Below are 14,144 nucleotides of genomic sequence, written 5' to 3'. Positions count from 1 at the left end.
TCCATGAGGTTATCAAGGATGCTGATGTAGATGAAGAGCAAGCTGTGCATCAAAGCTCACCTCACCGCGAGGAAGAAGGCTCGAGTGAAATGACAATAAGTGGCAAAGGAGAGTTGGAGGTACCATCTACTCAAGCGGCTAAACCACGGGAGCAAAAGAAGAGTGACAAAAGCCAGAAGGAGAAGAAAGAAAGACCGAGTAAAAAAGAGCGAGCCAAGATGAAGAGGGCTCAAAGAGAGTCAAGAAGGGTCGAGGAGGAATAAAGGAAAAAAGAAGAGGAAGAACTCAAAAAAAATTAGAGAAGAATCAAAGAGGGCAGAATAAGAGCAGAGGAGAAAGCCGAAAAACTAAGAATGAAAGAACTTGCTGAGTTGGCAGAGGCCACTCATAGATCTGTCGAAGAAACCCATGGGGAAGGAGAGATCGATCCTTTGAGTCCCCACCATGAAGCTGAAGCAAGTGGCAGTGTGGAAACGGCCCCAATAGTTGTAGGCAAGGGCAAGTCCTTGCTGCACCCCCTGCCTTCCTCCTTTATGCCAGTACCAACCGACACCACAACCACCACCACCCCACAACCCATGCCCTCTCTAGACACGGCCCAATTGATGAACATGATGCAGCTACTTGTCAGTAAAGTGGCTGAAATTGTACCAGAAGCCGGAGCAAAAGGCCCGCTGCCGCAAATGCTGAGTCTAGGTAAGATCCAAAACGACAGAAGCTAGTGGCATCAACCACTACAGCCCCTACTCCCATGCCATTTGATGCCGACTATGATGCTTATGTGGCTGAGCTTCTAGTACAATTGGACAAGGCAAAAGAAGAAAAGAAGATAGCCCTGGTGGAGTTAGAGAAAGAAAAGAAAACTTCGGCAGCCTTAAGGTTGGAAGTTTCAAAGCAAGGAGCCGATCGAAGAAGGGAAGTGAAAACTCTACAAGATCAGCTCTAGAAGCAAAGACCAAGGAAGCCCAGGATAATGAGAGCCATCTAAGACAAAGACTGGAAGATGAAGAGCAAAACCTGGTGGCAGAACAGCGAAGCTTGAAGTTACTAGTGCAACAATATGCTGACTTGCAACAGAGAACTACCGAACTGGAAAGATACAGATAGATAGAAGCTCGGGAGGGCGAGCCAAGTGAGCAACAAGAAGATGCCATAGCTTTCCGGCTATGGTATAAACTTAAAGAACAAGATAGATTGGAGAGGGAAATAGAGTTTCTAGAACAAGAAAGGCCGGAATTCCCGCAGCAGAAGCACAAAGGTTGCAAAATGAGGCACAATAACTGCAAGATGCATTGGAGATTACCAAGGGAGACATAGAGGCCCTCATGGCCATGGCCTTCACCCAAAGAAGATTGCACTTCGCAGAGATCCAAAGTCACGAGCAGCTTGTGCAAGAAAAGTCAGAGCTATTTGTTGAGGCAGAAAAAAGATCCAACATTGCAAATCAGGCAAAGGAAATTGCTGAAGAACAGTTGGCTCGAAAATCTAGGGAAAGAAACCAACTCTGGTTCTTAACGAATGAGCAACAACAGATTGTAACAACCTTGGCAAGTGAGCTAGAGGAGGGAAGAAAAAAGATAGACGAGAGAGCCAGTGAGTGGGAAAGAAACAATTTTGAAAGAGTTAGGGATTTAACAGAACACTTGGCGGTGGCTGAGTGCGAGAGAGTGCTTGCAGAGTCCAAGGTAGAAGCTGCTGATGTATGTGCCAACACACAAAGGCAAGCCTTCCTCAGCACAGTACTACACGTCACCCAAGCGGAGGGCAATGATTCAGTGGAGAAGGTAAAAAGGAAGCTAGAACTGACCACCCGAGCACTAAAGTATAGCCTTCAAGAACGAAAGCTTCCAACAGGCACAGGAATCACAAAAGAGCAGCAATTTCACTACCTACGCTGTGCCGGCCTCTCCACTGTTGAGCTTAAGGAACTTGGATTTGAAGAGCATGAGCAACCACCACCACCACCACCACAAGCGGTTCCATTAGTTGTTGAGCAGAATGTCGAAGAGGGTCCAGACTTTGAGCAGGTTGCTGAAGAAGAGCAATAAAGAATGCCTAGTCCGCCTCTACCAGACCTCCCGCCTGAAGAGCCCGAAGATGCCCATATGCGCGAGCGCATTGTGGCAGCCAGAAGAAGAAGATAAAAACTAGCAGAGGAACCCCAACGCAGAGCACGCTCACTGCCAAGATAATTCCCTGAAGAGCCTGTGCCACTACGGGGGGATCCCCATCCTATCGATTGGCCTCAGGAATTGGTCATATGGTGTCAACAGGAGTTCCAGACGAGGCCGTTTGAACTTTCATTTCCTTATTCACGCTCTCTGGACCGTGCTTTGCCTCTAGGTATTCTAGCAAAGATCAAGGATTTGGCTAATGATCTTGCAAACAGGTGGATAGAGGAAAGAAGCCTCATAATAACCAGATGGAGGCAAGAGCCTGAAGACTACTGGCAAGACAAGGTAAACAGGGTTCCCAAAACCGTCCAAGGCTACGAGGCACAACTGAAGTGGCGGAGGAGGATTTGGGATACCAATTTTAACACCTGGACCGCCTTCTGCAGCTCGTTCCCTGAAGAATGCAACGACCCCATCTACATGCCCTACCCCCGTAGACATGGAGTTGACTATGATCGAAATATTCATGGGGATTTTGACTTTCCTAAGATATATAATGTTAATGCCCGAAGCCTCGAGGAATGCCTAGTCTTTAGGTTAGTATATGTCATCCCATCTTTCAACCGCTTTCTTGCAGATTTTTCTTCTTACCCAGATCCAGCCTTCTTAACTACCTGTAATTATCTTTGGCTTATCAAGTTCCTACTAATGCAGAGACTCGTAGCCGAGGAAGCTCACCTCCCTCCACTCTTTTTTGACATCAACCTAGGGATAGATAGTAAAGCCATGACTAGACTAATGATGAGGGCAATCCTGCTTCCCTCCTTTTGCCTGGAAATCTTAGAGGATATGAGTGATACCCGCTTCACGAGGTACAATCGTCCTTTCTTGTCATCCACACCTCTGAAGGCCCGGGCCGGTATTAAAGAATATCTACAAAGTCGCGCATTCCTATCCTAATGCTTGCGACCGCCTCGTAATCCAGCTGAAGGTGATAGACATTAGCTAGGACATCTTCCTTATATGCAATTCTTCAAAAAAAAAAAGCACGAGGACTCACTTCACTCGCTACACCTAGCCCCTCCCCCACTTCACGCTTAGGGCACATCAAGGACAGGACTTCCAGACTTGTCACCCTAAGTTTTGCACTACACCTCCAGCAACACACGAACTGGGTCCTTAAGTGTGGGACATTACCAAGGGCTTAGACCCATCTCCCAGTTCCACTACACATGCACTTACACCACACCGTGAGACAGATACATCCCTTAGGGAGTGCACAACTTTCTCTTGCAAGCTATGATCGTAACTCACTGAATGGCTACCTAGCTAAAGAAGATCATCCACGACATCCGCTAATGACCAGGAATTTTTTCCTGAGTCAGACAGAACACCACTACAGCAGCTTCAGGAGCTTTCACATACTCCGATGGTCGGATGGACTAACATGCTTGATGTAGCCGACCATCTGCCTGTTGATGGCTACCATGACTGAACCAAATCAAGCAGAAGGAAAACTCAGTGATGGACCCACCATTGCCATAGATTTTGGAACCTCATATTTTCCAAATGTATGTTCAAACCCCTAGACCTACGAATTGCTTATTGATTAAGTGATTTCGGATCAACACGGGATGCACGGCTACATGGTTCTCAACAGCCGGCTGGCAATGAACAGGATTAGAGATGCCCATGCAAAACCTTTATCAGCCGTCACAGAATGGGAGCTACAACTATGTGAGAAATGCCGAGCATCTTCATGAAGTCTAAAGCACGCCGGAATCTCTCCCGGTCATCGTTAATCAAACTCCATCACCTCTCATTCACAACAGCACCTTTTGATTGTGGTCATCTACCCACCAGTTCCACTTAGCAACAACCCCAACTACCCCACTACTCCCCACCACAACGCCATAGGACTGGCACTCAGCTAGGAGGGGGGTTATGTTTACCGCAGCACAAAGGAGCGGAAAAATAAAAAAAGGAAATAACCGAAAGGGCACAGGACGAAGGAAGGAAAAGGAGCCCCGGATGGAAGTCAGACCCTGAAAATTTTGAATGACGATCTCTCCAGAAGGCCTCAATGTCGCCTCGAGAAAAGAAAAGAGTAAAAGCGCACCATTAATTGTGAAAGCGCTCCCGAATCCTTATAAAAGAGTGTCAAGCTCACTCCTATGCAAATTGTATGTACTAGTTAGGAATGGGATAAGTTAGAACGGTGGGAAATAGGAAAAGAGGACCTAGGCTAATGGCCGGCCATGTAAAAAGTGGGAATGACCGCCCAAAAAGTAGGGCATGCATATAAAGTTCAAAAGTGAATGAGAAGATCATTCTTGTGTGTGGCCAAAGCTTCTTTTTTTTCTTCTCTTGTTTATTGCCTTTTTGCTTGTGCTTGAGTGAGGGATTGAGGGAGTGTGAGGGAGTGAGTGTGTGAGAGTGAGGGATCGTGGAGAAGAAGCTCCCCATCCTCTCTTTTCATCTTCTCTCTTCATCTTCTCTTCTTCTCTTCTCTTCTCTTTTCTCGCGCGGCTATCGAGGATGGAGCTTGATGGAGAGGGTTTGAGGTTGCTTGAGCTTGCCGCAAGGATCGTGGAGCTACCGGAGTGCAAGAGAGAGGAGGGAACTCGATCGAGCATCAAGGTAAGCTCACTACACCCGTAAGGTAGGCATTGCGCGTCGGCTATGTGAGAGGTAGCCATGGCCACTCGGCTTGAAACGCTTGATCAATAAGCGGTCCGTAGGTCTCGGAGTAGAGCTCCGTAGCTCCCCTTCAAATGGATTTACAAAATGAAAGTCACTTCTAATTCTTTGCCCAAGTACAAGGCACACTTGGTTGCTAAAGGATACAAGCAAAAATATGGAATTGATTTTGATGTAATCTTTTCTCCTGTAGTCAAAATGATTACTTTATGAACCATCTTGGGCTTGGTTGCATCTCAAAATATGGAACTCATATAGATAGATGTAAAAACCGCCTTCTTACATGGTGATCTGCATGAGGAGATCTATATTCAGCAGCTTGATGGTTTTATTGCAAAGGGAAAAGAGCACAAGGTATGTAAACTCAACAAAAGTTTGTATGGGTTGAAGCAGGAACTATGCGAATGGTATCACAAATTTAATACATTCATGTAATCTCATGGATTTCATTGTTCTCAAGTTGATCACTGCTTATATACCAAGAAGATAGCAGATGATAGCCTTATTCTCTTGGTATTGTATGTGGATGACATGCTAATTGCAGGCAAGGATGTTCATGCCTTGGACTCCTTGAAGCAGAGTCTACACAATAGCTTTGATATGAAAGATCTTGGTGAGGCAAATCACATTCTTGGCATGTGTATACTCAGACACAGATCAAAGGGTCTTCTTTATCTATCACGGCAAGAGTATATTACGAAAGTTCTGCAACGTTTCGAGATGGAGGGGGAAAAGCTATTAGTGTACCATTGCCTCCATATGTGAAACTTAGTGCAAATGATAGCCCTACATTAGATTATGGTAAGGCTGAAATGGCCAAGATACCTTATGCTTTAGCTGTTGGTAGCTTGATGTATGCTATGGTTGTTGCATGTCCTGACATTGCATTTGCGGTGGGAGTGGTTAGCAGATACATGGCATATCTTGGTAAAAAGCATTGGAAAGCAGTGAAGGGTATCATGAGATACCTTAAGGGCACAAAGGATTTGTGTATCTGCTTTGGTAAGCAGAAGTCATCTGCTGTTGGTTTCATGGATGCAGACTATGCTGGCCATCCTGACTGCAGGAAGTCTACTTCAGGATATGTGTTTATGTTTACAAGAGGAGCAGTCTCTTGGATATCTAGGCTGCAAAAGTGTGCCGCACTATCTACTACACAGGCAGAATATGTGGTTGCCACAGAGGCATGCAAAGAAGCTTTATGGCTTTCACGTCTGGTGACAGAGCTTGGGATTACAGAGGTTCCTATCCTCCACTGTGATAGTCAAAGTGCTATCATGCTAGCACTAAATCCTGTCTTTCATGCAAAGACAAAGCACATATAGGTGAAGTATCGCTTTATCAGGGATGTACTTGACAGCAAAGGCATTAAGCTTGTGAAGATACATATAGATGATAATCCTGCAGACCTTACGAAGGGTCTTCCAGCCGAGCGGTTGGCTCATCGTGGGAGATTGTTGGGAATAAAGGCTCATCGTGCCTTTTATCGTGTTTGGGTGTGAACGCACCCTTTCACTTTTGTACTTTACATATATTCGAAACCTAAAATGTGGTACACAAGTCTTTGTACCAAACATCAAGTGTCCTGTTCACTCTCTCACTCTACTGCTCTCAACTCTTTGCACCTTCACTCTCAGCTCAGCTCACAAACACACTTGCACAACAACATTGTTGTCCTTTTGTATCTACTAAGTTTGTTGTATCTAGTTTATCAACCATGGCCTAGAGCCACCTTGCATCTTGTAATCTTGTACTTTTTTCGTAATTAAGAAAACTACCTATCTAAGAGAGAGAGAGAGAGAGAGAGAGAGAGAGAGAGAGAGAGAGAGAGAGAGAATGGATAGCTGTAGTGGTGAGTGTGAGAGAGAGACCAAAGTAGATACTAGAGAGCTAATGGACCTTGGAGAGAGCCATAGAGAAAGAAAATGGGTCAAAAAAGGTGAAAAAATGGTCCAATTTGACCATAGGTAGGTGTTGTTCATTGGCACAATAGAGGCCTACAAGCTGTTTCACTTGAGGGGGGTTTGTTACAGTTATCATGTTTCTTTATAGTTCCAGCGTGAATGCTTCTTTATCCATGAGCAAATTTTACCTTTTAGCTAGAGAAGGGCTTTTTCCATATGTGAACACTTGTTAGTGTATGTGATACTTGGTATCTTAGGGATTGTACTTTCATTATCATTCTCGCATAGTGGATGTGACATTTCAGCATTCTCTCCTCTCTTGCTGTTGGCTTCTTCACAGTGAGTGTGCTAAATCCCAAGCTAATACTGATGGAGAGACCCAACTGTAGTGGTACATAAGAAACAATTCCCATTAGAAATACCCTTGCAATGAAGAGTCGATGCAAGGGAAAGAACCTATTAACATTCTCCAAATGAATACCTTCCATTTCAATGGCATCTCGTTCATTCCTCCCTCCATTACGAGGCTTTAGATTTGTGTAATCCCCAAAGTGCATTGGCTTTGGTAGTCAACCATGTACATTCTCAAAGCATGAAATGATAAATGTGATTAACTGAAGAAGATTGAAGGCACAAATGCCTTGGAAGATAGCAATCTTGCTAGGGACAATAAGAATCCAAGACAAGAAAGGTACTAGTCTTGCAAAAGATCGAAGACTCAGCCCCAAAGATTATAGTAGCCACGAGGGACCCGAAAAAGACTTGTCTTAGTGTTCTTTCACTTTTTACACCTTTGGGGTTATTGGCACATATGAACCATGAGAAATGCACCATGCCTCCATCCTCCACTAATCCCTATGTCCTTGCCTTGTGGAGGGCACGGCTACACCTTCTCTGTTTGGGGCTAATGTCTATACATGGATTGCGCTCACTTACTTTCCATGGGCAAAGACCCGACCATTGTCGGGAGGATGTGAAATTTTGAGATGCTTTAATGTTACGGATAACATTTGATTAAGTTACTAATCAAATGTGCAAGGTTGTTTAGTACATGTGATACACATGGCATTTATTTCATGGTAACAAGCCAAGGACCTTGAATACATAGTGAATGTTAAAAGTAAAAGTTGTGATAAGTAATGCCAACTGGGTTTTGGTGGTCAATTGGTGTCAATTTTGACCCTAGGATAATTGTTTGGCCAATAAGTGGCAGTGCTAACAATAGAGACTAGCATTAATTATATAATTAATACCACTCTAAGGATCAACAAAGGTTGGAGACCACATTAATTTAATTATGGATGGGCACATTTAATTATGGGCAAGGTCAGAAGGGCTGAAATCAATTTTCAGAATTGTTTAACTTTGAAAATTGATTTAATGGTTAGATAATGCTGAAAAATGGATTTAGAAGGTTGCCACTTGGCAAAAATGCCCGTGCAAACTCAAAAAACGTTTTTGGGCGATGGGTGTTAGCCATTCAAGCAGTTTCAACTGGTAGGGAAGAGAGATAATGCTACTAATTATTTTTTGGGCAGAGAAACAACAATTGGTTGTAGGTGATAGCCATTTGAGACCTTCCAAGGGCTAGTGACAATATTACTCTTTAAGCAACAACATTTTGGGGCTGCCTGGCAATAGGTGATTGCATTAAATGCAGGTTGGAGTATCTTGGCTTTCTCTCACCTTGTCAAGTTCATTCTCAGAAGATCTTATCTTAGCGATTTGGAGCATATCTAGCCAGATCTGGTGGACAACAGAGGAAATTCTGCTGTGAACCCTAACTTTTGCAAGGCTACCTCGAGACCCATGTCATTTGTACAAGGCATTGTACACAGAAATCAACACCTACAATTTGTGGTATTGACAAGGATTTCAGATGCAAAGCCATCCATTGTAGATTTGGGGCAACATTTGGCCAGTTGGGGTCCAATTAGAGCAAGTCTTGGATGAAATCCAAGAGGCAAGTTGCCCAATTTGTTTGTTGATTGTTGGACCAACAACGGGCTTTTGGATCAACCAAGAAGATTATTGGAATCTTAGCTTGAAATAAATCTATTGGCAATTGAAGTTAAAGAAATATCGAAAGGGGCACTAGTTTTGGGAACAATAGGATATCCATTGTCTAAGAAATTTGAAGGTCAAGTGTGTATTTCAATTTATGTTTATTTGTTGATTGTTGCAATTAAGTGCTTGATTAGGGAAAAAGGTAGGCTAGTTTCATGGTTCCAATGCCAAGATACCACTCAATCCCTTGATTTGGTGGGCCTGAGGCACTTGATTGCAAGCCAAAGCTTTGTGCTAGTGCTGATTTTTGTTCTCAGTTGAGAAATTACAACAATATGTCTTCATAGAGTGAGATGGAATCAAGCAGTGATGATGCCTCTCAGTATGGACACTTACATGGAAGAAAGAGATACAATGCCTGATCTTGGACAAGGCTCAGACCATGGACAACAAGTTGAAAATGTTGCTATTGGGCAAGATGCAAGGCCTTCAAGACATAATGAGGCTAATGAATAGCAAATTGAAGAGGAATTTGATGGCTAATTCAAGACCATCCAATTGTACAGCAGGTTCATCATTTGCATGTTGTGTGTTAGATGTCTTCTTTCCTTTCAGTACACTTTGCCATAAAATGGCCTAATTAGCCACAATTGAAGCAATGTCCTACAAAAGCTCCCCATTTGAGATGAAAATGCAACGAATTCATACCAAGGGAATCCAAACAACAAACTCAAACGCTTGCTAGAAGTATCCTAGAGCATACACATTCTGTTTCTATTGATGGCCCAAGTACTAGGAGGGATCAACACATTGTTAATCTTAGCCATGGAATTTAACAAAAGAGACCAAGACAACCTTCCACTTCCACCTAGATTGGGCATTTTTACTCGAGCAATTTTGTAAAATCTACCATTGGCCTCCATGGAACAACATGCACAAACTTGCAATCATAAAACAATGGCAACTTGCAAAAAAATGCATCACCATGATGAGATTTGAGTATGACCTCTTAAAACCCCCTTGGGCCCACCAAAATGTCTTCAACATAGTCCTCTTGCACAACAAACGTCAACCATGATCATAAAGAAGACACCAGAGGAATTCTGATAGTAAAAAACAAGATGATCCCTTTTACATGAAAGGAGAAAAATGAGCGCAATACCTTCCTTGTGTCCTCACTAGTAACAAGAGCATCATTCTCATCAATGTCATAGAGATTACTCTGATTATAGTGCACATACTCCCCTAGCAACGTATTGGAAAAGTCCAAAATATGCTTCCATCCAAGTTGTGGGAGTCCTCTGATTGCCCAACTACTTGAGCATAGGACACAAGGCAACATCTGATAAAGGTAATGCACCTTTGTCCCACTCACGGGTGTAGCCTTAACATATTTGGACAGCTTTACAACTGCCTCAATGTTTTCAAAATTAGAGTTCAGATCCATTTCGTCCTCGTCCATATCAAGTTTCAAGGCCTCTACCACCTCATCAATGAAGGCTATATTCACCTTAGGCATAGAGACACAGATTAATCACCAACAAATAACTATCTTAGAGCAACTTATTATGCAATCTTGAAATAGTGACCATAAGAAGACTTGTTATGCAAGGTGGCTCTAGGCCATCATGTATGAAGTAGATATAATGAATTCAGCAAATACAAAAGGATGAGAGTGCAAGAGGCGCCTCAGGACTAGATTGACACAAAGGATCAAGAGCTTTGGCATGGATTTTGTTGCAGGGGCCTGGGCCTCTCCTACCAATCCCTGCAATACACCATCTTCAAAGAAACCCTATCGAACTACAAAGGGGTTGAGCCTCTGATGTTTGGCTTGTGAGGATGAAGGCACATTTGTAGGGTATGAGGTAGAACTTGGATACTTGTGATTCCATGGAGTGATGACTTTACCAGTGGCATCAAAGGGCAGCTCGGCTAGGGGGCCACCAGCGCGTTGTGGTTGTTGTCACTCATTAGGGCGTTATAGATCCTTGGCAGTAGTAAGAACTTGAGCAATAGGTGCATCAAAGGATTTGTCTTGGCAATGCGAATAAGTACAAAGGGGATCCTATGAAGAAGAAAAAACAACAAGTACTGTGAGCACAAAAGGCTCCTTTTCTTTTCCTTTATTGCATCCGGAACTTTTGTCTATCCCTCTGTTTCCAAGTTTGAAGAAGGAGCTGGTTGCTTGCCTTAAGAACGATTGACCTGAATAGTCAGTTGCTTGATAGAATGGGGGGGGGGGGGGGTGTTTTGGTTCCTAATCCATGGGCTGATCCACCAAGGTACTCTTTCTGTTTGGACACTCTGCCAAGAAGTGACTGATTGTTTATCAAAGAAAAGGAACTACCCATTTTTTTTAAAAATCACATGCCAAAGTAGAAAGGAGCATAACCTCATAGAAACAACATGGGCCAGCAAAGATCTCCACACAATCAATATGAAGAAGACATGTCAACCGTTGACGGGTCCTGACTAGCAAAGGAATCCGACCAATGAAGAAGAGAATAACACATCGTTCGTGAAAAGCAGAAAACGAGTGCAGAAGCTCCTAAGTATTCACCTCTGTATCCAAAATATGCTCCTCTATGCATGCAGGAATAGCTCGATGATTGTGCTTGACATACGCATCCAAGAGAGAATTCACAAACTCAAGCAACTGTTCCCAATTTGTTTCTTGTAAATCTTGCAAAGTAGAAACCACTTAAGCATACGAGCAAGGCGGAGTCTCACCCATGTCAGGAGCCTTAGGGGCAACAATAGATTCATCACGGAGATGCTTGCTGCACAGATGGCTGGACATCAAGGGGGAGTGGAACCATCTCATCGGTGTAGTGCACCATGTCTTGTTCCACTGCATCGTCTTCTATGTCCATGTCCAGACGTGCAGGCTGCAGGGAGGAGCACACAGGCACATGTGCTGCAGAATGACATGTCAGGCTACCAGGACAGTGCGCAAGCGCTCTCTCTCTCTTTTTCGTGAAGATAATTGTATTAAGAAGCAAATATTTACAACAGACCATCAGGTCAGCATAGACCTAACAGACCTAAACTCTCTCTCACCGGAAATATTTACATGAGGCATGCTGGCTCTCAGAACAACCAGAACAACCTATTTCATGAACAGTACTAATAAATCACACAGAAGGAACAGCTAGAGTAGAACGAGCAATCACCACCCAAGGAACAGCAATATCTGGAAGAACTAGGTCAGCTGACATCATGGAAGAGATTTGCCATAACACTAATCCATGGACACGGGCCACATGCCCATGGATGCCCGATGCTGAATCAAAAATAAAGGCATTGCGAGTATGCCATATATGCCACAGGGCTGTCCATCTAAGGAAATGGAATAGGCAGGAACAATTTGAATGCAAAGAGGGCACAGAAGACATATTTCCTGTAATCCATTTTCGAGGTGAGAGAAAATGGGAGTCAACTTGGCATTTATAACTATTACCAAGTACTTTGAAGATGGAGTGATCTGAGGCAAAGAAGAGTAATTTATCCAATGTTATGTTAGCAGACAAGTATAAGAAATAAAGAAGGGAAACTAGCTAACTAGATATATCCGAAAGACACAATATCTAATCGTATGTCTTTTAAATATGGTCATGGTCAAAGTGACTCGAAACCTACCCAGAATGTCCAACTCTGTTAGCCACTAGTACATGGCTTGCATGGGGCAGTAGGCCCACAAATCTCACTTGGCTTGCATTGTGATGCTCCTCTACCCGTGGTATGCTAGAAGTATGCCTTTATGGTGGTGACTGGGACCTGGGTGTCCTAAAAGAATGCTCTCCCTGCCCTCTGTTAGCAGAAACACTAAGTTCCCAGTAGTCAGATTCAAGGAATTATTGGTCTCAGTAATTAGTCACTGTTAGGTCATTTCCCAGTCTCGTCAGACTTGAGTTACACACTTGAAATTGTAGAGTGCAAATGAGTTTGTATAAGCTTAATCAGAACTGTCACAGCACCATCAATTAGAATTAAAACTTTCTGATGTACTCCCTTTGCATTAGCCTTTTCAGAAGCCCTTGTACTTTCTTACTTTCGTTGAGTGACACAATATGATTGCTATTTCTTTGTCACCAAATAAAAATGATTCCTTGACATCTACCCTGCAAATTCAGGGTGATTTCTCAAAAGGTGAAAATATTACAGATGTCTCTCCCGATAACTTACCATGATGAGGAAGAATGCCTCCATGTGCAAAAAGCCAGTCATTGATTTGTAATACTACACCATGCTGAGAAAGCTCCTTAGCCAGTGGTCCTCCAGGACTGAACAGAAAAGTCCGAGCAGCAGTCCCTTTTTGCATCTGCCTTTGTAGAAGAAAACACATGGCTATAAATAATATGGCTACCTCTTATAGTTCTTATCCACCTCAAAGAGCATACAAAGGAACAATGTGTAGCCTTTGGAATGCAAACGTGCACACCTTTAGGAGATTCCAAGGCATCCAGTTATGAGACAGATATCTAGCAGTTTTTTTCCCCTCAGAAACAAGCCTCCATTCCTCAAAAGCAGCTTTCCAGTTACCTCCATGCTCCCCTTCACAGAATTCCACAAAACTATCCACTTCGTAAAACCCATAGGGATCAACATACCGAAAATCCCCCTCTACATTCATGGTTTCATGATTACCATTGACCTGAAACAAGCAAGAAAGATTGCATATTAATCGACGAGTCAAGTATTGAACAAAATACACACCCACTTCACAACAGGAATTTCCTTGCATTAACATCACGCACTAGGAGATGTGACTTGACAGAATAAACGTGTTGACAGGAGTCTGAAGCCTGTTATCCCAAAAATAGATTATTACACTGAAAATCCCCCTCTACATTCATGGTTTCATGATTAAAATTGACCTAAAAGAAGCAAGAAAGATCACATATTAATCAACATGTAGTCAAGTATTGAACAAAATACAAACCCACTACACAACAGGAATTTCATTGCGTTAGCATCAGCCAATAGGAGATGTGACTAGACAGAATAAAACTGTTCACAGGAGTGCGAAGCCTGTTATGCCAACAATGGATTATTACCTCTTAATTCATGCGAGAACAAATCCAAAATAATCTTCTTCTATTGTTCTCTGAAAAAGTAATGTTGGATTGATATTTCAAGTATGTGTGCTGCCAAAGAGTCTAACAGTTCTTAATCCTGGCCCATTGCATAGATGAATTTAGCTGTTTTTTTTTTAATGTGAATTTAATTTCTCTGTAATGAATCTGGGATTTATCTTTCTCTGTAATAATACATGCTATTGGTATCAGTAAGGGCACAATACAGATGAAAATGTTTCAAACAAAGGTCTGAGAGGAGTGTGAAAAGTGGCACTTGCACAAAGCTCAAGAGGCAACACCAGAACATCTGCCTCAGCAACATTTTTTGTCAACATCTG

The 14,144-nt window shown here is 42.9% G+C and overlaps 1 protein-coding gene across 2 annotated transcripts in view; it reads right to left on the bottom strand.

The window, feature by feature from the left end:
* Nucleotides 1-14,144, bottom strand: part of SLP1 (Calcineurin-like metallo-phosphoesterase superfamily protein) — a 131,307-nt gene that overhangs the window by 41,803 nt on the left and 75,360 nt on the right. For both annotated transcript variants that reach the window (XR_015690943.1, XM_087678419.1), the window contains exons 4-5: nucleotides 13,170-13,382; nucleotides 12,914-13,049 (exon numbers count right to left, since the gene is read on the bottom strand). Coding sequence is in view for 1 of the 2 variants with exons in the window: in XM_087678419.1 (XP_087534545.1) it covers nucleotides 12,914-13,049; nucleotides 13,170-13,382 (349 nt within the window). In the remaining variant the exon portion in view is untranslated. The remainder of the gene's footprint in view (nucleotides 1-12,913; nucleotides 13,050-13,169; nucleotides 13,383-14,144) is intronic.

The sequence above is a fragment of the Lygodium microphyllum genome, chromosome 1 (genome assembly GCF_053477565.2).
Source record: "Lygodium microphyllum isolate KBCC chromosome 1, Lygodium_microphyllum_v1.1.10, whole genome shotgun sequence".
Classification (NCBI taxonomy): Eukaryota; Viridiplantae; Streptophyta; class Polypodiopsida; order Schizaeales; family Lygodiaceae; genus Lygodium; species Lygodium microphyllum.
This window is presented reverse-complemented; position numbering and strand designations above follow the sequence as displayed.